Source organism: Desmodus rotundus, chromosome 12 (genome assembly GCF_022682495.2).
Source record: "Desmodus rotundus isolate HL8 chromosome 12, HLdesRot8A.1, whole genome shotgun sequence".
Taxonomy (NCBI): Eukaryota; Metazoa; Chordata; class Mammalia; order Chiroptera; family Phyllostomidae; genus Desmodus; species Desmodus rotundus.
The window spans coordinates 38,691,563-38,715,792 of NC_071398.1; the positions used below are offsets into that span (position 1 = coordinate 38,691,563).

The 24,230-nt window shown below is 53.8% G+C and overlaps 1 protein-coding gene across 7 annotated transcripts in view; it reads left to right on the forward strand.

The window, feature by feature from the left end:
• The window catches only part of SPTBN4 (spectrin beta, non-erythrocytic 4), a 70,004-nt gene that overhangs the window by 15,248 nt on the left and 30,526 nt on the right, over positions 1–24,230 (forward strand). For 4 of the 7 annotated variants that reach the window (XM_053914458.2, XM_053914460.2, XM_053914461.2 and 1 more), the window contains 15 exons: positions 91–264; positions 3,054–3,145; positions 4,193–4,273; positions 5,324–5,439; positions 7,160–7,272; positions 7,369–7,556; positions 7,630–7,747; positions 8,014–8,172; positions 8,807–9,109; positions 9,878–10,028; positions 12,836–13,763; positions 15,049–15,186; positions 17,658–18,408; positions 20,046–20,248; positions 23,488–23,578. In XM_053914458.2, coding sequence (XP_053770433.1) covers positions 91–264; positions 3,054–3,145; positions 4,193–4,273; positions 5,324–5,439; positions 7,160–7,272; positions 7,369–7,556; positions 7,630–7,747; positions 8,014–8,172; positions 8,807–9,109; positions 9,878–10,028; positions 12,836–13,763; positions 15,049–15,186; positions 17,658–18,408; positions 20,046–20,248; positions 23,488–23,578 — 3,606 coding nt within the window. The remainder of the gene's footprint in view (positions 1–90; positions 265–3,053; positions 3,146–4,192; positions 4,274–5,323; positions 5,440–7,159; positions 7,273–7,368; positions 7,557–7,629; positions 7,748–8,013; positions 8,173–8,806; positions 9,110–9,877; positions 10,029–12,835; positions 13,764–15,048; positions 15,187–17,657; positions 18,409–20,045; positions 20,249–23,487; positions 23,579–24,230) is intronic. The other 3 variants (XM_053914462.2, XM_053914463.2, XM_053914459.2) reach the window with 2 other exon arrangements.

Below are 24,230 nucleotides of genomic sequence, written 5' to 3' on the forward strand. Positions count from 1 at the left end.
CGTGGCTGCGGGGAGGACTTCTTTGGAAGGGGTGGGGTCCAGGGCAACATCTTATCAGGCCCTCCATCTCGTCACTCCCCGCCGCCCTAGCCCAGGCCGACTCGTGGACGCATGAGGATCCACTCGCTGGAAAACGTGGACAAGGCTCTGCAGTTTCTGAAGGAGCAGCGCGTGCACCTGGAGAACGTGGGGTCGCATGACATCGTGGACGGGAACCACCGGCTGACGTTGGGCTTGGTCTGGACCATCATCCTGCGCTTCCAGGTGATCCTCACGGTAGCCCTGCCCAGCGGGCGGCCCGCAGTGGGGCCTTAGGCGTCCCCACCCACTCAACCATTCATTCATTCATTCGTTCACTCCCGAAAATTCTAACATGCTCCAGGAACCCTATTCCAGGTGGTGGAAATGAAAATAATGATAAATAATAATAATAATAATTATCAGCATCACTCTGATCATCATTTATATATTTTTTACAGTGTTCTAGGCACTATTCTAAGCACATTACATTTAATACACACCACAACCCTATAAACTAGGCACTATGCGTCATTCCATTTAACCAGTGAGGAAACAAGCCCAGAGAGGTGAAGCGATGTGCTCAAGGTCACACAGCTGGGTAGTGGAGCTGGAATTCGAATACAGGCAATCTTGCTTCAGTTCAGTAACAACACAGACAAATTTTCCATCTTTGCGGATAGACGATAAACAAACCTATGAATACATAAACAAGGGGTGTATGTGGAGAGGACCAGCTCTAGGCAGAGAAGTAAAAAGAGCTATGCAAACGAGAGTATGATACACCAGTAAAGGGACATAAAGTATAGGTTGATGGTACTGCGATTTTAGACCAGGTGGTCAGGGAAGGGCTCTCTGAGCAGCTGGTTGCTGAATGTTGTATGGAGGTGGAGGGAGCAAGCATTCCAGGCAGGGGACCCAGTAGCGGGCACAGAGGCCCTGTGGCGGGCGCGAGCATGGCACGTTGGAAGTACAGGAAGACCGGTGCGGCTAGAGAATAGGAAGCAAGGGGCGACAGAGGTGATGATGTCAGAGGGGCTGCCAGGGTCTAGATGATCTCTGATAAGCAGTTTGGATTTTATTCTGCCTGACATGGGGAGAGATGGGAGAGTTTTATCAAGAGGAGGAGCATAATCATATTTAGAAAGACCCCTCTGTATTGGGGGTGACCACCGAAATTGGGGGCTGGGAGCTCAGGGAAGAGTCTGGAGCTGGACCTGGGATGGGGCACAGAGAGGTGAAGAGGAAGGCAGGGAGGAAAGAAGCTTAGGAGAGGAGCGGGCATGCTGTAGGAGAAGGGGAGGGACTGGGATGCATCCAGGCCAAGGCCTAAGGCTCTGGCCTGGGGGCTGGGGGATAGTGCGGCCACCCTGAGACAGCGCCAGGGAGAAAGAGCAAGTTTGGGAGAGACACTGAGGTCATCTTGGGGCACAGTGGTCATAAGGGGTCCAGGACTTTAGGAGGAGACATTTAGGAATCCACCGGATCCTGGGAATGGAGTCGGAGAGTGGTTAAAGCTGGAGGCAGGTGTCAATAAAGAACGAGGGAATGAGACTGTTGGGTGGGGGCTGGGGGCTGGTAGCTGGAGCCTTAACCAGGGGTTGGGACCTCCTGAGAACCTAGTTTTCTACTTGTACCCAAATGCCAAACTCAGCTCCTGAGTCTAGGGCCCAAGCATCAAACACCCATCCGAGGCTGTCGGACCTGCTCTGAATTCTGAGTCATTCAGAACTTTAGTGAGCACCTACTATGTGTGATAACATGTAGTAGAAACAAAATAGATGTTTGTTACTGCAGAAAACAAATCAGACAAATATCACGTGGTCCTGGAACTTTATTATAGAGTAGTGAGTGCATTAGTCTACTGCGGCTACTGTAACAAAATACCACAGGCCAGGGATTTAAACAACAGCCACTTCTTTTCTCATCGTTTTAGAAGCTAGACATTCAAGATCAAGGTGCTGGCAGGTTTGGTTTCTCCTGAGGCCTCTCTCCCTGGCTTGCCCACAACTGCCTTCTCGTTACATCCTCACGTGATTTTTTCTCCGTGTGGTCAGGTCCCTAGGGTCTCTTCCTTTTCTTAGGAGGACACCGTTCATATTAGGCTAGGGCCCCATCCTTATGACCTCATTTAACCTTAACTAACTGTCTCAGGCCCTGTCCCCCAATACAGTTGCATTGGAGGTTAGGGCTTCAACTTACGAATTTGGTGGTGGTGGCCGGGGTAGGGGCGGGGGGGAGGGACACAATTCAGTCTATAATGGGGAGATGGTAAGCCAGACAAAGAAATAAAATGTATGGGCGATGATAAATGCTAAGGAGATGACAATAAGGCAGGGAAGGAGGATGTGAAATTTAGGTGTGCATATTGAGATGTAAAACCAAGTGGTTGGTCAAGTCCTCACTGAGAAGGTGATGTGAATACAGACCTCAGGGAGAGGGTAGAGCCTTGTGGGGACCTGGGGGAAGGATGTCCCAGGCAAAAGGAAGAGCCAGCGCAAAGGCCCTGGGGAGGGAGGAGGGTGGTGATTTAGTGAAGAGGACAGAGGTCTCTGAAGGGGAGCAAGCTGTTGAAGGGGGGCCAGAGACATAACAAGAGGAGATTGTGAGGAATTTTATTTTTACCCAGAGTGAACTGGAGCCATGTGCTGAGGACAGGAGGCACGTGATCCGATTGGGGTGTTCACAGGGTCCCTCTGTCGCTCAAAGGACAGACTGTGGGCACTGGGAAGGGGGACTAGCATGGAGGCCGCTGCTCGGCTCAGGTGGGAGATGATGGCAGCTGGGGTCAGGGAAGTGGCCCAGACACCGAGGAAGGAGGCATCCCTGGGAACTGAGACCCTAACCCACCACTGCCTTTCGCTCCACCCCACCCCCCATTGTGGACATCCTGGCCCACTTCGGAACCCATCTTTACACTCCTGAACCCCCACCCCAGCTCGAAGCTGCCTCTCCCATCTCCTCTGTCACCTACTGGGGGTGGGTCTCCCAGCCTCAAGCCCTCCAGGCCCCAGCAGCGTTGCATATCCTCCCAGATTCAAGTCATCAAAATCGAGACTGAGGACAACAGGGAGACGCGTTCTGCCAAGGATGCACTGCTCCTGTGGTGTCAGATGAAGACAGCTGGGTAAGCCCCCCAGTCCCCACCATCTGGGCCCTCACCTCAGGAGTTCCTTTGGGGACCAGTGAAAAGGGCAGCTCAAATCCTAAGTGTCAAAAGTTACTGTGGGACTAATAAACTGGTAAATAAAACATCCACTCTTCTGACCTTGACGAATAAACTTGTATTATCAATCTGGAAGGCCAGATGCAAACTTAGAACTTGGACTCCTCAGAGATCAAGGCTGGAAGGTGGTGGACTGTCCCCAGCCTACTCCCTTCTCTCTCCCCCAACTCCCCCGCACCTCAGGAGGCCTCATGCACTTGAGTGCATCCTCCAGCTCCAGGTTCCAGCCACTCCCCCTGCACGAACAGCCACCTGTCAGGCTAGCAGGGCACACACCAGGGCTTGGGCAGCTTGTGTGGGAAATTCAGGGTCCTGGGTACCTTCAGTGGGGTGGAGAAGGGGATACACAGACTCTGGGGGGCATGTGCCCTGGACTCCTGACTCTCTGCCCTTCAAGGAGGGTCACAGTCTGAAACTGAAGTGGGAGAGCATTCCCTGGGAGGAAGGAGGGAAATTAGGCATTGTCTCTCATCCTTCTGGGGCTGTCTGTCTGTCTTGAAATGCAATCTGTTTCTCCCAGTATCAGGCGTTACCTCTGTGTCTGCTTTTCCTTGTTCTTATCTCTCTTTCCCTGTCTTCCTCCCTTCTCTCTCCCCATCTTTTCCCCCCTCATCTCTGTATCTTGCTCTCTCTGTCTCTCTCTATCCCGACTTCCCTCCTTATTTTCTTCTCTTCCTTCCTCTGCCTCTCATTTTTACTCCTGTCTGTCACAATCTCTGTCTCTATCTTTATCCCTGTCTCCCTGGCTCATTGTATCACCTATCTGTCTGTCTGTCTGTCTATCTATCTATCTATCTATCTATCTATCTATCTATCTATCATCTGCTTACCTATTTATTTATCTATATCTGCCTGTCCATCCATCCATCCATCCATGTCTGTCTCTCCCTCTCTCTTCCCTCCTGACTTTTCCATTTCTGCTTCTGTCTCTCCCTTCCATGCTGCTAGTTACCCTGAGGTAAACATCCAGAATTTCACCACAAGCTGGAGAGACGGCTTGGCCTTCAATGCCCTCATTCACCGGCACAGGTATTCCCTGGTTTGGGGCAACCCAGCCCTGCCCTGCCCCCTGCCCCACATTCCTCAGGTGCGCAGACCCAGGGCCTATGCCTTCACCTCTGTGCACACACACACTTCCCCTCACACACAAGCACACACACCAGGCTGCACAGCCTGTGCACACAGGCGCACACTCATGCATCTGCTGCTCAGATGTCCTCGGGGGGGGGGGAGCTCACTCCCCCGTGGATGGTCTACTTGAGTGTGTGCGCGGCGCCTCCTCCCGTCAGAGAGTCCTTCCTCATGGTGTGCCCCTTCTCACCCCTGCACACCCCTGCACACCGCCTGGTCGTACCTCAGAGCCTGCTGCCAGCCTGGCTGGGGGTTGGGCACCCAGACGGGTCACATCCACATCATGATCGTCCACCGGACAGGCTGGGGAAACTGAGGCCTAGAGGCCAGAAGGACTTGCTTTGGTGTGGCGGAAGCCAGAACCCACACATACACACTTGACTACTCATGGGGAGACCCAGCTGCACCTACACACCCAGAAACCCACAGCGGTAATGTGGTCCAGCTAACGATGGTAACAGGGATTGAGTGCTTTCTGAGTGCCCAGCATTGTTCTAAGTGCTTTCCAATAAGTCACTGAATATTCATAGACCCTATGAGGCAGATGCTATTATTATCCCCATTTTACAAATGACAGTCGGGAAACTGAGGTACAGAGAGATGAAGTGGCTTACCCAGATGATAGCCAGGAGGTGGCCAAGCTGGGGTGTGAGCCAGGCAGGCTGGCTTCAGACCTCACATGCCTAGCCGCTACATAGAACTGTGTAGAACACACCCAAGCAGACCGTGTGCATCCTGACGTCTGACATACGGGGCCCTCACCTCACACCCGCAGTAAATGCTGCACAGACACGGGCCAGCACAGACACGGGCCAGCACACACCGCTTCCTCCTTGGCGGGGTCATTCCCCTCGCCCTGGGTGGGACTCAAACAAGGACGACTTTCACCCATTTGCCCACTGGCTCTGGAGCCTGCCTGCCGCCTGCCCACTCTGTGCCCCTGCCCAGGCCCGACCTCGTGGACTTCAGCAAACTCACCAAGTCCAATGCCAACTACAATCTGCAGAGAGCCTTCCGCACGGCTGAGCAGCACCTGGGGCTGGCACGTCTGCTGGACCCTGAGGGTGAGCGTTGCATGGCCCCAGTCCCGACTACCTCCTTGGGGCTCCCAACCCCAATGCCATCCCAAACTCAGTTCCATCCTACCCCAACACTGTCCCAAATCCCAAGGTCATTCCAAACCCCAGCTCTCTTCCGGCCCCCTCTCCTTCCTCACCTCCAGTTTTTCCCTCTTCCCATCCCCATGTCTCTTACTTTCTCCCTCTTCATCTTAAACCCCAACGTATTTCCATTCCATCTCCAACAGGAGCCCCTCTCCTTCCCATCTTCACTCATCTCCCCCCAAACCCACCCCCTCTCCCTAACCCCAGCCCCAAAGCCAACACCATCCCAAACCCCAACCCCCTTCCTAACATTATCCATATCCCCGTCCCTGAGTCCCATTTCCAACCCCATTCCTACCCCCAGCCCATCCCTTTGTCTGCCCCCATCCACAATGCTGCCCTCAGCCCCCCTCACCTTTCCCTTTTCAGTCATCCCCAGCCCTACCCGTGACCTCAGCCTCATCCCCAGCCCATGGGCACACTCCACACCAATCCCCCATCTCTGGAATGACAGCTGCCCCTTTTCTGAGCATCTACTATGTGCCAGGCACATGGCTGGGAATGTGATCAAAACTTCTCTTTCATCCTCACACCGACCTGGCTGGACAGAATCGACCAGTTCTGTTTTAAAGTGATGAAAACAAAGGCTCAGAGGCGTGAAGTCACTTGCCCAGGGTCACACTGAAAACCAGTAAACGGGACTCCTGACTCCAGAATTCATCGTTCCTCTCTCTGCCCCTGAGAGCTGTATTTGGCGCTCGGTGCTGGCACACAGCGGGTGTTTGCTGGATGTCAGTGTCACCAGTGGGCTGAGTATGGTGTCGTGCATTCAGTGGGTGAATTAAAATGGTCATTGGAATTTGTTGCATTTCTCCTCTGTGCCAGGCTATTCTTTCCAATACTTAGAGTGTTCCCAGGAGGCAGGCACTGAGGTTGTCCTTGCTGTAACAAAGGGGAAGCTGAAGCTCAGAGAATTTAGATGTATTTTCTGAGGGCCTGAGGTGCGTACGTGTTGAGCTTGGATTCAAGCTTGTGCTCCCTCCAAATCTTGTGTCCTTGACCTCAAACCTCATAAAACACTCATACAATTAGTAAATATTTGTTGAGCTCCTACTGTGTGCTAGTCATGACAGGAAGAGTGGTTAAAAAGACAGGCCTAACCCATGTCCTCATGGAGCTCAAATTGCAGATGAGGACATAATCACATCAGTGGATATCTAATTACAATTACAATAAAGAATTTGGAAGAACTTGGAGGAAACGAGGTGCTCTGAGGAGCAGTAAAAGGAGGAGACCAACTCTAGATGGGTGAACAGGAAGGCTTTTCTGAGGAAATCTGAGCCGAGCGCTGGAGGACGAGCGGGAGTTCGGCACATGGAAGAGGGAACAGTGTTCCAGGTGTAAGGACGGCGTGTGCAAAGGCCCTGCAGTGGAACGTTCGTTGGTGTGCTCCAAAATACTTACAGATAATTTCTCTGTTGTGGTGTGTGTGTCCTGCACTATCTATCCCATGAGGTAGACCCCCCTTTGGTAAACACAAAAATTAAGGAACAGACAGGTTGGTTATCTTGCCCATGGTCGTACAGCTAGTAAGAGTGGGTTCTCCCTCCCTCCCCAACATTTCAACCACTCTGCGCGTGGTCTCACCGTCGTGCACCCCCCTTCCCCTTTACCCCCCCAGATGTCAACATGGAGGCTCCAGATGAGAAGTCCATCATCACCTACGTGGTCTCTTTCTACCACTATTTCTCCAAGATGAAGGCTCTGGCTGTGGAGGGGAAGCGGATTGGCAAGGTATAAGGAACCAAGGAATGGGGCGAGTGGGAGCCTGGGAATCAGGTGGGGGTGTACCTGGAATGAGGCTGACCCCAACTTCCTGTGCCGGACCAGGTCCTGGACCAGGTGTTGGAGGTGGGGAAGATCATTGAGCGCTATGAGGAGCTGGCTGCCGAGCTGCTGGCCTGGATCCACCGCACCGTGGGCCTCATCAGCAACCAGAAGTTCGCCAACTCACTGAGTGGGGTGCAGCAGCAGCTTCAGGCCTTCACGGCCTACTGCACTCTGGAGAAGCCTGTCAAGTGAGGCCCAGCTCTGGAGGGAGGGTGGCAGGTGGAAGCATGCAGGTGGGTTCCTGAGCTCAAGCACCCTCAGGTTTCAGGAGAAGGGGAACCTGGAGGTGCTGCTCTTCAGCATCCAGAGCAAATTGCGAGCCTGCAACCGTCGCCTCTATGTGCCTCGGGAGGGCTGCGGCATCTGGGATATCGACAAGGTGAGGCTGAGGATGTGGGGGAGGGGCGGGCTGCTCCGTGGCGTTGTGGGGGTCGTGCACTGCTGGAGGGAGCTGCTCTCATGGTTGACATTGTGGGCTGGGTTTCATTCTGACGGTTTTCCAGCAGTGAAGTGTCATGAGGAAGCAACATGTTTTTTCCAGTTTGCACAAAAGGGCCATCAGTCCTAGGGGTGACCTGAGACAGAGAAGCCCGGGCACTAAACTAGGAGAGCCTTTGGAGTCTGAAGGCCCCTCTGTGTCCCTAGGCCTGGGGCCAGCTGGAGAAGGCGGAGCATGAGCGGGAGGCTGCCCTGCGGGCTGAGCTGATCCGACAGGAGAAGCTGGAACTACTGGCCCAGAGGTTTGACCACAAGGTGGCCATGAGGGAGAGCTGGCTGAACGAGAACCAGCGCCTGGTATCCCAGGTACTGGGCTTGTGGCTTGGGAGGGAGGGCAGGGCTGATGCTCTAGGACCAGGGAGGGCGACTTGATCTCTTAAGCAACAAAGAAGTTTTGGATTCTGTGACAAGAGGGTGGGAAGGGAGCATTGTTCTCCTGAGTGATTGGTGGTGGTGGTGGTGGTAGGGGGAGTGGGCCTGGTCTCCAGTGAAACAGGAGACTGAGGCTAGTCTCCAAGGTAACTAGGGAACACAATTACATTTTTTTAGAAATAGGCAGACTATTTAATTATCTCCTAAGTGGCAAAGGAGGTTGTACCTGGTGTCCAGGGTAACTCAAGAGGATAGAATTGGTCTCCTAGGTAACAAGATAGGGTAGGTCTGGTCCCCAATCTCTAGGGAAATGGAAGGATGGGGCTTGTTTCCTAGGTAACAACTTGGTAACAAGTTTAGGGTTAGAGATGCAACAGGAGAGTGTGAGCTGCTCTCTAGGGTAACAGGAAAAGGTGGAGCTAGTCTCCATAGTAACTAGGGGATGGTATGGCTGGTCTCCAGGGTAACAGATGCAAATAGGGGAGTTTTCCAAGTTCACACAGGGTCAAGGTAACAGATGGGCTGCTGAGGCAGCATGAGTGAGCGTCTGTGGTCTGTCCTGCCCTAGGACAACTTTGGCTATGAGCTGCCAGCAGTGGAGGCAGCCATGAAGAAACACGAGGCAATTGAGGCGGACATTGCAGCCTATGAGGAGCGGGTGCAGGGCGTGGCAGAGCTGGCCCAGGCATTGGCCACTGAGGGCTACTACGATGCCCGGAGGGTGGCAGCCCAACGTGACAGTGTCCTGCGCCAGTGGGCCCTGCTGACTGGGCTGGTAGGTGCCCGGCGGACACGGCTCGAGCAGAACCTGGCCCTGCAGAAGGTCTTCCAGGAGATGGTGTACATGGTGGACTGGATGGAGGAGATGCAGGTGGGGGCCAGACTGGGGCCAAGCACGGATGCGATGGGCTGGGGGAGGGGAGGAGGGATACAGACATCGAAAGGGCTGTCAGACACATGGAGAGGGAAGCAGGGAGAGACAGGAAGAGGTAAAGAGAAAGCCTGGGAGACAATGAGAAAGAGTGAGAGAAAGAGACAGAGAGGCAGAGAAAGAGACACAGAGAGAAACAGATTAAAGAGACACAGAGCTATAGTGGCAGGGACAGGGAAAGACACAGAGAACAAGATTATTCCAGGGGAAGATGGTGACGAGGGGGAGAGGGAGAGAGAGAGTGAGTGAGAAGCCAGATGCAAAGTTAGCAATAGTAATCTAAATGGAGAAAGACACAGAGGAAGATAGAATGCACTTGAGAAAGACCAACCAGAGTTAGATAAAGAGAAAGATGGAGAAAGGAAGGATAGAAGCAGAGAGAGAGACAGACAGACATGGAGAGAGACGAGGAGAGAAACAGATAGGGGTAGAGATGGAGACAGTGAGAGAGAGGGAGACAGAGAAGTGTGAGAAAGAGGTGGAAGACCATTGAGATGGAGGCATAGCCCAGAAATGTGGGCCAGTGAGTGATGGGACATTCAGAGATTCAGAGAGAGACAGATCAGGACAGAGACCAGGAGACAGAGACAGAAATTAGAGTTTAAGTGATGGTGTAGGAGAGCAGAGAGAGCTAGTTGGGGCAGTGGGGTGGGGGAGCGGCCTCCGGGCCAAGGCCAAAAACATTCTCAACACTGCCCCCTCCTGTAGGCTCAGCTGCTGTCCCGGGAGTGCGGACAGCACCTGGTGGAGGCTGAGGACCTGCTGCAGAAGCATGGACTGCTGGAGGGGGACATCGCTGCCCAGAGCGAGCGGGTGGAGGCCCTCAATGCTGCCGCCCTGCGTTTCTCCCAGCTGCAGGGTGAGTCTGGCATTGGGGTTTGGGGAGGAGACCTTCAAAGCTGATGCTATTAGAAGCCGAATGACTCCTGAGAGAGAAAAGGAAGGAGTGGGCTCCCTGTCTTTGGAGGCATCCAAACACAGACTAGGATCCCACTCCACCAGGGATACACTATCAGGGTAATTAACACCTTGGGCAGGAGGTTGAGCCACATGACTTCTTCCTGCTCTGAGAGTCTGTAGCAGTAACTCCCATTTATTGAGCGCTTGTTATGTGCTGAGCCCTTACAGCCAGATCTCAGTGAGTATCATAAAAAGACTGTGTAAGGTAATGCACTGTCAGGGCCTGTTCAGCAGCAAGTACGGGAAACTCAATTCAATTAACACAAGGAGGAAGGGGAAATGTATTGGCTGACATAACTAAAATGTCCAGGGAGGGGTGAGTTTGGCTTCAGGAAGGGCCGGATCCAGGCATGGTTCAATGATGCTTTTAAGACTCTCCGACTGTCGTCTCTATGTTTGTGTCATTGTTGGGCAGTCCCTTCCCTTGTGGTGTAGACCTGGGGTCATGCAGCTCCATGTTTACATCTGAGCAGCCTACAGACCCAGCAGAAAACAGTCCCCTTATTCCCAATAGTTCTGACCAAAGGTTCAGCGAAAGCTCCATTAGCTCACTGTGGGTTCCATCCCCGCTGCTCGGCCAAGCATCATGACCCCGGACTATACAGTGATGTAATTGGCCACATCTTTGTGACCTGGGGGCCAAGAAGGGGGGTGAGCTCTGTCCAAAGACATGGACTGGGAGAGAGGTGGGCTGCCATTACCAGAAGCAGGGGCATGGATACCAATAGGCAAAACTAAAGCTGGCTCTACTGAGGTTCTCACCTTACTGTTGTCATTCTCGTCTGGTCAAAGACCCCCAGGAACCCCCTTCAGTCAGAACAAGCTGGGTTTGTTGGCTCTTTGCACACACCTTGGGGAACCTCAGTAAGAGGCTGTTAAGAAAGGCTTGTTATAGGATGTGGGCTTGTGTCGGGCAACCTAGGGGTGCTTTTGCGCAGTGTCTGGCTGCAGATGGGATGCTGTCAGGAAGTGGGGCGACAAGATAGCTGTGCATCTGAATCATGTTTCTCCAGGTAGTGGGAAGAACAGGAATCAGCCAAGGTATTCAGCTCAGCTGGGTGAAGGGGGAAAGGAGGTGTTTTTGCGGTTGGCACAGTGGCCTTGTTTTGGGGTGCATCTGCACATCACGGGGGAGTGACCCCGCTTTGTCCCACTCCATCAGCTGCCGGTGTGCCGTGGGCCTCTGTGTGCTGACGGCCGTGGGGCTGCTCTTTTCTTTCACTCTGAGGCCCAGCCCTGCAGAGCTGATAACAGGGATTTGAGGCTGGTCTGTCTCATTCCTTTATCTGGAGCTAGGACCCTTTGGAATCCTGGAGCTCTGTTAGAAAAGGAAGGTCGACAGGCTTGAAGGATAGTGGAGTTTCTCACCCTCGTAGGCTGGGGATGTCCTAAGAGCAGGTGAGGTGTCCTTTCAAGCCCTGGTGCAGACTTCTCCATCCTGGCTCAGCCACTCTCACCCTCGGGAAAACCACAGAAGTTGTTCGACCCTGTCCTTCAGCCTGGGGATGTTTGTCCCAGGAGTCTCCCTGTCTCCTTCTCGTGAGATCTTGGTGACAACCAGCAGCACCACAAAAACAGCAAACAGGCTAGTGTGTGTGGGGGGGGGGTCACGGTGAGGGGTGGCTGCATGGCCTGACAAGCGGCCCAGCGTGTGGCCTCCTGACCCACTGCGTCTTAGCTGACCCTGGGCAAGCAGCTTCCCTCCCTGAGTCTCAGTCTCTTCATGTGTAAGATGGGCTAGTAAGGATGCTGACCTCATACGATGGTTGTGTGGATTAAATGACATCGTGACATCGGGCTGGATACATGGCTGCCATGTTCAGTCGGATGCCTTACTATTTGGGTCGATTTCAGTGGATATCCAGAATTACAGAAATCCCACATTCCATCTAGGGGAGCATTGTGACCCAGTCAGAAATGTATTTACCCATAACCCAGAGTCCACACGCACACATATTCCCACACCAACGCCACAGTTTTATCAAACACTGCTTCTTCCCTTTTCCTCGTGCGTTGAGTTCTGGTGTTCCCATTCATTCCATTCCACCCCATTCAAGAAATGCTGGTTGCAGCCCATTAAGTGAATTTCACAGTGTTGGGGTCACGGATTAGAGGTCTGGGAGGAAAGTGAAATATTTGAAGAAAAAGGGAGTGCAGGTCATCACCGGGGTTAATACATAAGGCAACAGAGAATGAGAGAGGTAAGGAACCCAGAAAATAGCTTAAGAGTAGAGCAGTTTCATTTGGTCCAGTTCCGAAGGAAACGCAGTTTACATGAGAATACACTAATTCTAGCTGGGATCCTCCGAATCTCAGTTTCCATTCATCGTTCAGTCGATGTGACCATTTTCATTAGGCTGCTGCCCTGGGCTCCACCCTGTGCTGGGCAATGGTGGGACACAGTGCGATGAAGACGGCCCCAGGCCCTGCCGTCAAGGGGCTCCCAGTCCAGTGGGGGAGACGGATCAGGCAATGATCGCCCAGGGGGTTCAGGGCGGACATGGGTAAGCAGAGAAGCCTGGGAGAGCCAGAGAAGGCGCTTGCTTTCCAGACTCAGGGTGTGAGGGAAGGCTGCCTGGAGGAGAGGACTCATAACTGGCCTCTGAGGAAGCCAAGCCAACGGTTGGTCAGGTAGCCTCCAACACCCTCTTTTGGACGCCCCCTTGCCCGTGCCCAACCGGGGATCCTCCCCTTCTCCTGGCCCAGGCTACCAGCCCTGCGATCCGCAGGTCATTTGCAACCGCGTGAACCATGTGCATGGCTGTCTGGCGGAGCTGCAGGACCAGGCGGCGCGGCGGCGCGCGGAGCTGGACGCCTCGAGGAGCTTGTGGGCGCTGCTTCAGGAGCTGGAGGAGGCCGAGAGCTGGGCCCGCGACAAGGAGCGACTCCTAGAGGCGACGGGAGGCGGCGGGGCGGGCGCAGCGGGCGGCGCTCACGATCTGTCCAGCACCGCGCGCCTCCTAGCGCAGCACAAGATTCTGCAAGGCGAGCTGGGCGGGCGGCGGGCGCTGCTTCAGCAGGCCCTGCGGCGCGGCGAGGAGCTGGCTACGGCCGGCGGCGCCGAAGGCCCGGGCGCCGAGACGGTGCACCTGGCGGGCTTAGCGGAGCGCGCGGCGAGTGCGCGGCGGCGCTGGCAGCGTTTGGAGGAGGCGGCAGCGAGGCGCGAGAGGCGGCTGCAGGAGGCGCGAGCGCTGCATCAGTTCGGTGCTGACCTCGACGGGCTCCTGGACTGGCTGCGGGACGCCTATCGCTTAGCAGCGGCGGGTGACTTCGGCCACGACGAGGCGTCCAGCCGCCGCCTAGCGCGCCAGCACCGCGCGCTCACCGGGGAGGTGGAGGCGCATCGGGGACACGTGGGTGGCCTGCGGCGTCAGCTGGCGTCACTGGGTGGCGCTAGCGGCGCCGGGCCAATGGTGGTGGCACTGCAGGTGCGCGTGGTGGAGGCCGAGCAGCTGTTCGCCGAGGTGACGGAGGTGGCTGCTCTGCGGCGCCAGTGGCTGCGCGATGCCCTCGCTGTCTATCGCATGTTCGGCGAGGTGCACGCGTGCGAGCTGTGGATCGGAGAGAAGGAACAATGGTTGCTCGCCATGCGCGTCCCCGATTCACTCGACGACGTCGAGGTGGTGCAGCACCGGTGAGTGCGCACTCGTGGGACTCCAGGGTCCCCTTCACGCATAGTCTCACCTTCGTTGGTTCAACAGTTTCTTTTTTCGCTCAGCTGGAAGCAGGGTTCCAGTACAAAGAGAATGATTTAGTCCCAACCACACAGGCTGTGGTGAACAACAAATGAGCAAATACGTATAGAACGCTTAGCAAATGCCTTGGGACAGGGAGCATTCGAGGGGGGGTTGCCGTTATTACTCCGAGGCTTATATTCACCTGGCACAAGCTTCTCCAGATATATCCCAGCCTGGCCCCTCCACTGGGACGCCCACTACCATGTGCACATCACATCACCTCCCTTACAAATAAATTAGCTCTGGCCCTTGTCACTTTCCCTTAGCCCTGCTTTATATTTCTTCACAGTGGTTACCACCCTGTGGCATTAGATGCCAACTTAGGAATGAGTTAAATTAGTGGATGAACTCTCTGTACCTCTTTCTCGGAGCACCTTGTTCCTCCATTCGCTGACTTGGCAGCTGCTCACTGAACCGCTGCCCTGTTCTAGGTCTTGTGCTGGGCATTCCTGGGAACACAGACAGGTCTGGTCCCTGTCCTTACTGTGCCCACGGTTACCTAAGTCACACCTCTGGGCATGGTTTTAAACAAGGGAGGGCCTGCCCAGTTTTTAAAAGATCTCCCTGGCTGCTGTGTGGAGGGTGGGTTGGAGGGGATGACAGTGGTGGCCAGGAGACCAGAGAGGCAGCTGGGGTGGGGACCCAGGTAGGAGGGTACAGGACTAGACCAGGGCAGGAGGACAAGTGGACAAACCATGAGGGTGGACAGGCTGGGAACAGGGAGTTGTCCAAAACAAAACAGGGCTCTGGCTTGGGGGTTAGAGGGCTGTTCTTGAGACGGGGACCCAGGGGAAGAACAAATTTGGAAGGAGATACTGAAGCCAGTTGGAGTCGCACTGAGAGTGGGGAGCCCTAAGGAGATGTGCAGCAGCCTTGAGGTTGGAGGTGGCCTGAAGGGAAAGAGGGCAGCAAACTGAGATGTGGGGGTCTCAAGTTCGGGGGTGAGGGCTGAGGCTGTGGGGATGTGGGAGATGACCCAGGCAGGGTGTGAGAGGATGTTCAGAGCCCTTAAGAACCTAACATTTGAGTGACAGGTAGGAGGAGGAGGAGCTGGCAAAGAAGCTTGAGAAAGTGAGGTCAGAGAGTTAGAAGATCCAGGAGAAGGCAGTTTTATAAAAGCCAAGAAGTGGGCAAGTCCCCAGTGTCCAGGCCTCTCTGAGAATGTTCATCCTTCCTCTGCAGATTTGAGAGTCTGGACCAGGAGATGAACAGTCTGATGGGCCGTGTCCTGGGTGTGAACCACACGGTCCAGGAGCTGGTGGAAGGGGGCCACCCCAGTTCAGACGAAGTGCGCTCCTGCCAGGACCACCTCAACAGCAGGTAGGCGGGGCCGTGGGCTGGAAGTCCTTCTAGGTACCTCCCAGCAGTTCCCTCCATCATTCCCTTCCTCATCCACTCAACCATGGAAATCAAGAATGTGCCATTTCAACCCCCTGAGATAATAATGGCCTGCTGGTAAATCAGCACAATTTGAAGAGAAAAAAAAAAAGGTTAATACTCAGTGCTAGTGATGATGTGATAAAATTAGGATACAGTACATTTCAGTGGGCTATTAATTTATTTGTTCAGAAATAATGTATTGTATATTTAATATCTGCTGGGAATTTTCCTAAACACTTTATATACCTTGTTTAATCTCTCAATATTCCAATTTCCATAGTGAAGATTCCAAAATTCAGGACTCCAAAAGCAGTAACAAGTTAACACCTTTCCCCCTAGAACACTACCAGCAGTTCTCCCAATGTGGGTCGGGTTCGTAGATGAAGACACAGACCCAGGGAAGTGAAATGCTTACCATGATCACTCACTCAGTCGAGTAACTTGGACTCAAACCCAGTTCCATCTGAATCCAGAGCTGGGGCTCTTGATAGCATGTATGCAGTCTTCCCAGCAACCTGTGGGGTATAAATCACCCCATTTTAGAGAAGAGGAAATTGGGGCTCAGAGAGGGGAAGACACTGGCCCAAGGTCACACAGCAAATTATAGAGTCAAGCCTGGTTTGAAATCGACTTTATCTGACTCCCAAAACTGTGCTCTTAACTGCTGTACTGCAAGACCTCAACTTGTAGTGATTTTACAGCCTGTGTAGCCCTGACAGAGTTGAAGCATCAGGGCCTCACACGATAACAAAAAGAATGTTACAGCCTTTAGAGAGATTATATGCCAAGTGTTTTAGCCACATGATCTCATGAAGCACTCAGTGAAATGGACATTATTATCCTGATTTTTCAGATGAGGAAACTGAGGATCACGAGGGAAATGATCTGCCCAGGGTCACATAGTGTATCTGGCCAGAGCGGAACTTGAACTCTGGTCCTTCCAATGTCAGAGTCCTAACCTCTGCCCTTATGGCGTGTCCACTCTAGAGGGGTGCAGAGTGACAGTTAACAAATAAACTGTTAATGAACAATATGTTTAAAGAATTGTAAGGGTTTATGCAGGAATTAGAGGACAGTGACCTGGCAGTTAGCACAGCCAAGACAAAACCCCAAGGCAGAGAAGGGCCTGGCACGTCCTGGAGATCAGCTCCACGCAACAGCAGCAGCAAACAGGTACTATTGAAGCAGTTCATAAGTCAGAGTGCACTTGACCCTCACAACACCCCATAAGGCGGTTGCTAAGCTATGATTGTGCCCATTTTACTGATGGGGAAACTGAGGCACAGAGGGGTACTAGCCAAAGGGTACACATCTCAGTTTGACTGCAGGCTGCCCGGCTAGGGTTCTATGCTCGCACCCCGGACGGCACACGGTCCATGAAGGGGAACTGAGACCCAGAGTGGTGTCATCACTTGCCTGAGGGCACAGAGCAATACATGATTTTCCATTAATTTATCTGGGGATAAAACAGATTTGCCTTTGCACCCCTCTGTCGTCAGCACCTGGCTCATAGTGCCTGACCGCTTCCTATTCGCTGGACCCAACATGTTGTCTGATGTCGTCAGCTAGTGCTTGTCATGCTCTTTGGTCTCAGAACCTCTTTTTTTTTTTTAATTTAACTGACTTATTTATTCTTATAGAGAGGGGGAGGAAGGGAGAGAAACATTGATGTGCGAGAGATATATTGATTGGTTGCCTCCCACACACCCCCTACTGGGGACCTGGCCCGCAACCCAGGCATGTGCCCTGATTGGGAATCCAACCCGTGACCTTTCAGTTCGCAGGCTGGCACCCAATCCACTGAGCCACACCAGCCAGGGCTCAGAACCTCTTTACACTCTCAAAAACTATTAAGGACCCCAAAGCGCTTGTTTTAATGGTTTATATATATCAGTGTTTACCATATTAGAAATTAATACTGAATAATTTAAAAATATTGTCGTAAAAATAAAAATAAACCTGTTAACATTTTTAATGAAAAAAATAACTATTTTTCAAAACAAAAAATGTAGTGAGCGGAGTGGCATTGTTTGGCATTGTTCCAGATCTCTTTAATGTCCCGCTTAAAGGAAGGCAGCTGAGTTCAGGTCTGCTTCAGCGGTGGGTCTTTGTCACGCAGCGGCTGGAAAACACTGTACGGTGTAGAGACAGGGAGAGTGCAAAGGCGGGTAGTGTCTTAGCGTTAATACGAAGATACTTTTGACCTCGCCCAGGCTTCATTCTGAGAACCGCTGCTCTAAGCAATTATGAAGGTAGCGTTTCAATTTACACAGGCAGAAACTGGGGCTCAGTGATATAAAGTCCTTCCAAGGTCACGCAGTGGCAGGGTTCTTTCTACTCCGGGTGGGTGGGCCCTCCACACCCGAGAGGAGGTTCTTTCCTCCTCAAGCCACCCTCCTTCCTCTGGGTAGGTGGAACTGCATCGTGGAGCTGGTGGAACAGCGTAAAGAAGAAGTGAGCGCGGTGCTGCTTGTGGAGAATCATGTGCTGGAGGTCGCCGAGGTGCGCGCCCAGGTGCGCGAGAAGCGGAGGGCTGTGGAGAGCGCGCCCCGCGCAGGCGGCGCCCTGCAATGGAGACTTAGCGGCTTGGAGGCGGCTCTGCAAGCGCTGGAGCCGCGCCAGGCGGCCCTCCTGGAGGAGGCAGCGCTCCTGGCCGCGCGCTTCCCCGCGCAGGCTGGGCGGCTGCACCAGGGTGCGGAAGAACTGGGTGCCGAGTGGGGCGCGCTGGCCAGCGCTGCTCAGGCCTGTGGCGAGGCTGTGGCGGCGGCCGGGCGCCTGCAGCGCTTCCTGCACGACCTGGACGCTTTCCTGGACTGGCTGGTGCGCGCCCAGGAGGCAGCGGGCGGCGACGAGGGACCCCTGCCAGGCAGCCTGGAAGAAGCGGACGCCTTGCTGGCGCGCCACGCGGCGCTCAAGGAGGAAGTGGACCAGCGCGAGGAGGACTATGCGCACATCGTGGCGGCCAGCGAGGCGCTGCTGGCAGCGGACGGCGCAGAGCTGGGTCCAGGGCTGGCACTCGATGAGTGGCTGCCGCATCTGGAACTTGGCTGGCACAAGCTGCTGGGCTTGTGGGAGGCGCGCAGGGAGGCGCTGGTCCAGGCACACGTCTACCAGCTCTTCCTGCGAGACTTACGCCAGGCGCTTGCCGTGCTGCGCAACCAGGTGCCGGCTTGGGGGGTTCACGTAGGTGGGGGTCCGAGGCGGTGCGGGACTGCCGGGGCAGGGAAATGAATGGAGGAGTGTGTTTGCGGGGACCACTGGGTTTGTGGCTTAACGGAGGTGGATGGGAGTGGGAAGGGTATCCCGTATAGATAACTGGGTGTGAACATGCGTGGGCAACGTATGTAACAGAATTTGAGGATTAGGATGGGAGGTGTGGTTTCTTAGCTGAGGTGACTAACAGTTTGGGCACCATCCTAGTGAGTAATGCCTTTGGCTGTTCACTGGAGTGGCTTCCTGGGCTTGTGAATTATCTGGAAGGTAGAGTATGAGGTTGACTGATGATGGTTAATGGGGTCCAAAGAAAATCTTGGGGTGGATAATCTTTATCCTAACAGAGGATAAAGATTATGGAAGTAGGTGATTCAGGCTGAGAGATTATTGGGATCGGTAAGTGTGGATTATGAGCTTGTGGGTACCTAAATTCGCATATGATCTTATTGGGGCTGGCAGTTTGCAGATTCTCCGGAGGGGGTAACTGTGTGTGGCTTCAGGGATCACGTGTGGTTCTCTGGGAACAGCTGGCCCAGTTTGGACATCATTCTGGCTTGGGAACCAATTTTGTGATTTGTGCAAGATAGAACACCCGTTTTCAGATTGCCTAAGAGTAGGTACCAACTTTTGGGGATCATCTGAGGAGCGACCACCGGTGCTGGTTATCTAGAGAGAGCTGACTGCATTTGAGGATTATCTGGGGTGGGGGGACAGACAGGCAGCCCCCCTGGAATCACGAGGTTACTAAATATCAACGCTTAGGTAGCCTTGAGTAACCCTCTCCTACCCACCCATTTTATGTTAGAAAACTAACCCCAGAGAAGGAAAGAACGTCCCTGAGGACACACAGCACCCAGCGCAGTCTTTTTTTGTTTTTTAAGATTTTTATTTATTTATTTTTAGAGGGAGGGGAAGGGGGGAAGAGAGGGAGAGAAACATCGATGTGAGAGAAACATCAATTGACTGCCCCTTGCATACCACCCAACAGGGTCCGGGCCTGCAACCCAGGCATGCGCCCTGATCAGGAATGGAACCAGCAACCTTTAGGTTTGCGGGATGCTGCTCTACCCACTGAGCTACACCAGTTAGGGCTCAGTTCAGTCTTTATCAGTTAACCAAACATTTACAGAATGCCTCCTCTGTGCCAGGCATTCGTCTGGGGCTGAGCATGATAAGGAAACAAAACGCAAAGCGCCACATTCGTGTGGCTGGCATTCTGTGTGTGCATGTATGTGGGGAGGAGACAGTAAACAAGTAAGTGCATGTATGGTATTATGTCAGGCATATGCTGTGAAAAATAATAAGGGGATATGGCCGGGGTAGAGGGTGGTAATTTTGGCAGGTGGTCAGAGACCTGAAGAAAGCGAAGGAGCCAGCCATGAGAATATCTGGAGGGACAGACTGCCAGGCAGAGGGACCAGCGTGAGCAAAGACCCTGGGATGGGGCCGTGCCTGGTGTGTGTGATGCTAGAAACAAGGGGGAAGAGAATGATTGTGGCAAACCAGGCTGGCCACCTCCCCAGGGTCCTGGAGTGGGGGGTGGGGGGTGGGTGTCTGACCTGCGCACCACCCCACCCCTTTCCCAGGAGATGGCACTGTCGGGTCTGGAGCTCCCAGGCACAGTGGAGTCCGTGGAGGAGGCATTGAAACAGCACAGGGATTTTCTCACCACAATGGAGCTGAACCAGCAAAAGATGCAGGTGGCTGTGCAGGCTGCGGAGGGCCTGCTGAGGCAGGGCAACGTCTACGGGGAGCAGGCCCAGGAGGCTGTGACCCGGCTGCTGAAGAAGTAGGTCCCTTGGTCCCCAGGGGCACAGGCGAGGGTGAGGCAGCCAGGGTTCCGCTCCTTTCTATCACAGTTTCTGCTTCTCTGCCCCTCTCTGATTTCTATTTAATTCCATATGTTTTAGATTTGATTTCAATTGACAACTTGTGAAAAGCTAACTTGTGGTTGTCAACCCAAAAGACACAGAACGATACACAATGAAAAGTTTCTCTCCCAAGCCCCACCCTCAGCCTGGGGTAGCTGGAGCGGTTGTTAAAATGTTACCATATCTTCCCGGACTGCCTGGCATCTGCAGCTGCTGTTCTGCCCACTCCCTGGGAATCCCGGGACAGCCCCAGATTCCTCAGCCAATGGCCAGACAAGGGTTCCAGATGGGATGCTGGTTTGTCAAATACTGGGAGTGAACACCTCTGCCCCGCCCCAAGCCCAGTTCTCTAGGAAGCGGTATGCAGAGTTTATGTGTGTGTGTCGCCTTCTGCCTGTTGCTACTACCCTGCCTCTTGACTGTCCTTGGACTAATCAAGCAAAGCTATTTATTGAGCATCTGCTGTGTGCCAGGCACTATTCTAGACCATGAACAAAACAAAACAAAATCCCAGCCCTCCTTCATAGACTCGAGTCCTTCATAGGGTTTCCTCCAGACCCACTTCTTTGTCTCTCTCGCTGTTTCTGCCCCTCCTGGTGACCCTGGCTTTCCCCTCTCTGTCCTGATCCAGGCTGGAAGAGAGCCCAGCACCCCTCCTCGTGTCTTCCCATCTCTCGATGGAAAGCACACCTGGTTACTTAACCACCATCCACAGCCCCAAGGCTCCAGCCTCCTTTTGCAGGGCTGGAGTTTGCTAAAGGAAACTTTTATGGGGATTCTGGGTCCTGAGGCTGCAAACTTATGATCTAGTGTCCCCAGCTGCAGGCCTGGACCCTTCCTTCCTTTGTTCTATGCTTCTTGAGTGCTGGCTGTATGCCACGCTCTGCGGAACAAGGAGGTGCCTGGAGGACTGGTCATTCTCTGATTCACTTCTTCATTCCTTTTCAATCATGAGTTGCACCTTTAATTCTATTGCTTATTTGTTTATTCTTCAGCCAGTTAAACAGGTAGAGTCTGTGCTCTGTTCCAGGCCCGGGGTGGGACAGGGTGGTGACCAGGACAGGCCATGACTCTTGCCCTCACGGAGCTTGCATGCTGACAAGGGTGGCCCAGAGAGATCAGGGCTGGGATGGGGAACACAGGGGCCTTGGGAGCCTAGAGGGTGCACCTGCTCCAGGCTTGCACTGGCCGAGCCTGGGAAGACAGCAGAAATTGAGACACATCCAAGTCCTGCACTCCCTCCAACCCGCCCCAGTCACTTACTCTTCTAGGGATGGTTTTCCCACCTGGTGGAAGTAATCAAACATCCATTCACAGCAGGGGGCTGGGGGGGGGTTGCTGCCCACTCCATGCAGAGTTGGGGGCTGGGGCCTTGGGGTGAGATAGGACCAGATCCTAGTCCCAACTCCACCACTCAACCTGTGAGATTCAGAGCAAATGACATAGTGTCTCTATGGACCTTGCCTAGCCTGGAACTTGGCCCAGCCAATCTGCCAGGTGTTCTTATCTGCATTTTGCATCTGGGGCTCAGAGGGGGTCATTGACTTGCCCAAGGCCACAGCCAGGAAGTGGCCAGGCAGGGATTTGAACCCTGCCCCTTTTTTCACCCTCCCGGAGATTTTTGTCATCCTGAGGACAGATGCTTGACAAGTTGTCTGGTGAAGGCTGGGAGGCATTAATTTCAGTTCATTTTCAGAGGCATTTCTTATCTTCTGGCTTCTGAGCTGAGTCCAGGCAAGAGGGAGTCACAGTCCTTTGCTTGTTTGTCTCTGGCGTTTCCTGTTCCTCCTTCCGGTTGTGCCCTGGCTTCTCTGTAACTTTCCCTCACCCGCTCTGTCTCTTCGCCTTTAGCCTCCATCTCTCTGTGTATCCCTGTGTCTCTTTCCTTCTCTCGCTCTCTCCCCGTCTCTCTGCCTCCATCTGCTCTCTTCTGTCTCCCTGTCTCTGTCTCTCTTTCTTGAACACTTTACCTTTGATTCTGTCATTTCTCTGCTTGTGTCTTTTTTGCGTTCATTCATTAAATCGTTGATTCAACAAATACGTATCGAGTACAAGTATGTATGTGTGCCAGGCTCTTTTTCTAGGCACTGGGGATACAGCTGTGAACAGAGCAGACAAAAATTCCTGCCCCCACGGTATGATATCCTAGGGGGGGAGACAGACAAGATTAACAAATAGCATGTATGTGGACTTCATGTTCCTGTTAAGTGCGAAGAGGAAACTTAAGAAGGAAAGAAAGCCAGAAAATGTTGAAAGTGGTCAGGCAGGGTCTCACAGAGAAGGTGACATTTGCGGAGATGTTTGGGAGAAGAGAATTTCAGGCAGAGGGAGCTGCCAGTGGTGGGCCACGGCTGGGAGTGGCTTGTTCAAGGCACCACCAGGCTTCTCGGGCACTTTGCCCTGCGCTGTGGGCCTCAGGCCTATGTCCAGGTCACTCAGGCCAAGGGCCTGCCCCTCCTTGCTGGCACACAGGCCCACCCTCGCTGTGGCTCCAGCCCCTTCTCTCCCCACGCCCTGCTCTCTTCCCTCTTTCCAACTGCGCTGCACCCTTCTGTCTAGCTGGCTGTGTCTTTTACTGGCATCGTGCCTCTTCTCTGCCTGACCCTCTCTGGGCTGTCCCTGCCCTGACTCTTCTGTCACTTCCCCAGTTCCTCTCTCCCACTCTCCCTCTCCACCCCCTACTGCTCTCTCTTTCTGTCTCTGGCACTACTCCTGCTTCATTTCTTTCCTTCTCTTTCCCTATTTTCTCCCTATGTCTCATTCTCTTTATCTGTCTCTCTCTAGGTCTCTGTCAACCAGTTCCTCTTGTGGTCTCTGCTTATGTCTTTGTCTCTGGCCTTGTGTCTGTGTGTGTCTGTTTCTCTCTCTCTCTCTCTCTAGGTTTCTCTAAGTGTTCTGTTATCTCTCTCTGGGCATCTCTCTGTACCTCTCTTCCCAGATGTGAGTCTCTGTCCCTGCACCTGTCCACCTCTGTCCCTGGCTCTGCCCCACTGATGTTTCTTTGCCTCTCCCTCTATTCCCACCTTGCTCTCTCCTCCTCCTCGCTCTCACGTGTGCACTAGGTTTCTAGCCCTGACAAGCCCGATGCCCTCCCTCACAGAACTACTGCCAGCATCCCCACTCAGGCTTCCCCCAGCCCCTATCTTCCCATCCCCAGGAGCCAAGAAAACCAACTTCAGGCCCAGCAGTGGATGGAGAAGCTACACGACCAACTTGAGCTGCAGCACTTCCTCCGAGACTGTCACGAGGTAGGAACTCCAGCTGTGCTAGGCACACCGACTTCTTTCCTAGGAACGGAAGTGATCCAGGGCAGAGGGGCAGTGGAGGTGGGGACACCCCTCTAATTGGGTCGCGGAGCGATGTTCACGCCACACCGCCAGGAGGCGCGCGGAACCCGGCCCCAATGCGCATGCTCTGCACGTCCCTCCCACCCACCCCACGCCCCGCCCCGCCCCGCCCACGCGGACTCTGGGGAGGTTGAGAGGGGTTCCGGTCGCCCCTAGCAACGGCGCGCGACCGCGCCTACAGGTCCCGCGGGGTCGCGCGCCGGTCTCCTTTCCTCTGGTGACTTTCGAGAAGCGCCCTCCTGGGGAGAGGAGCGGGAGACCGGGGAGGGGGGGGGGCGTGAGGTCTAGTGGCCCAGAACGCAACTTCGGTCACAGATGGTCCAAAAGCAAGCCTTCGCCCCTTTAAAGGTGTCCAGGAATCAAGCTCTGCCCCTTTAGAGATGATGTATACACCTATAAGGATCGCCCCAAATCAGATCCCTTCCCCATTTAGAGAAGGTTCAGGAGTCACGCTTCTTCCCCCTCCTTCCCCTGCATTCCGTAGAAACTGCTCTGGATTCTAACCACATAAGAAATAGCCCATTAGAGACGGCCCAGAAAGACCCCCCCACAC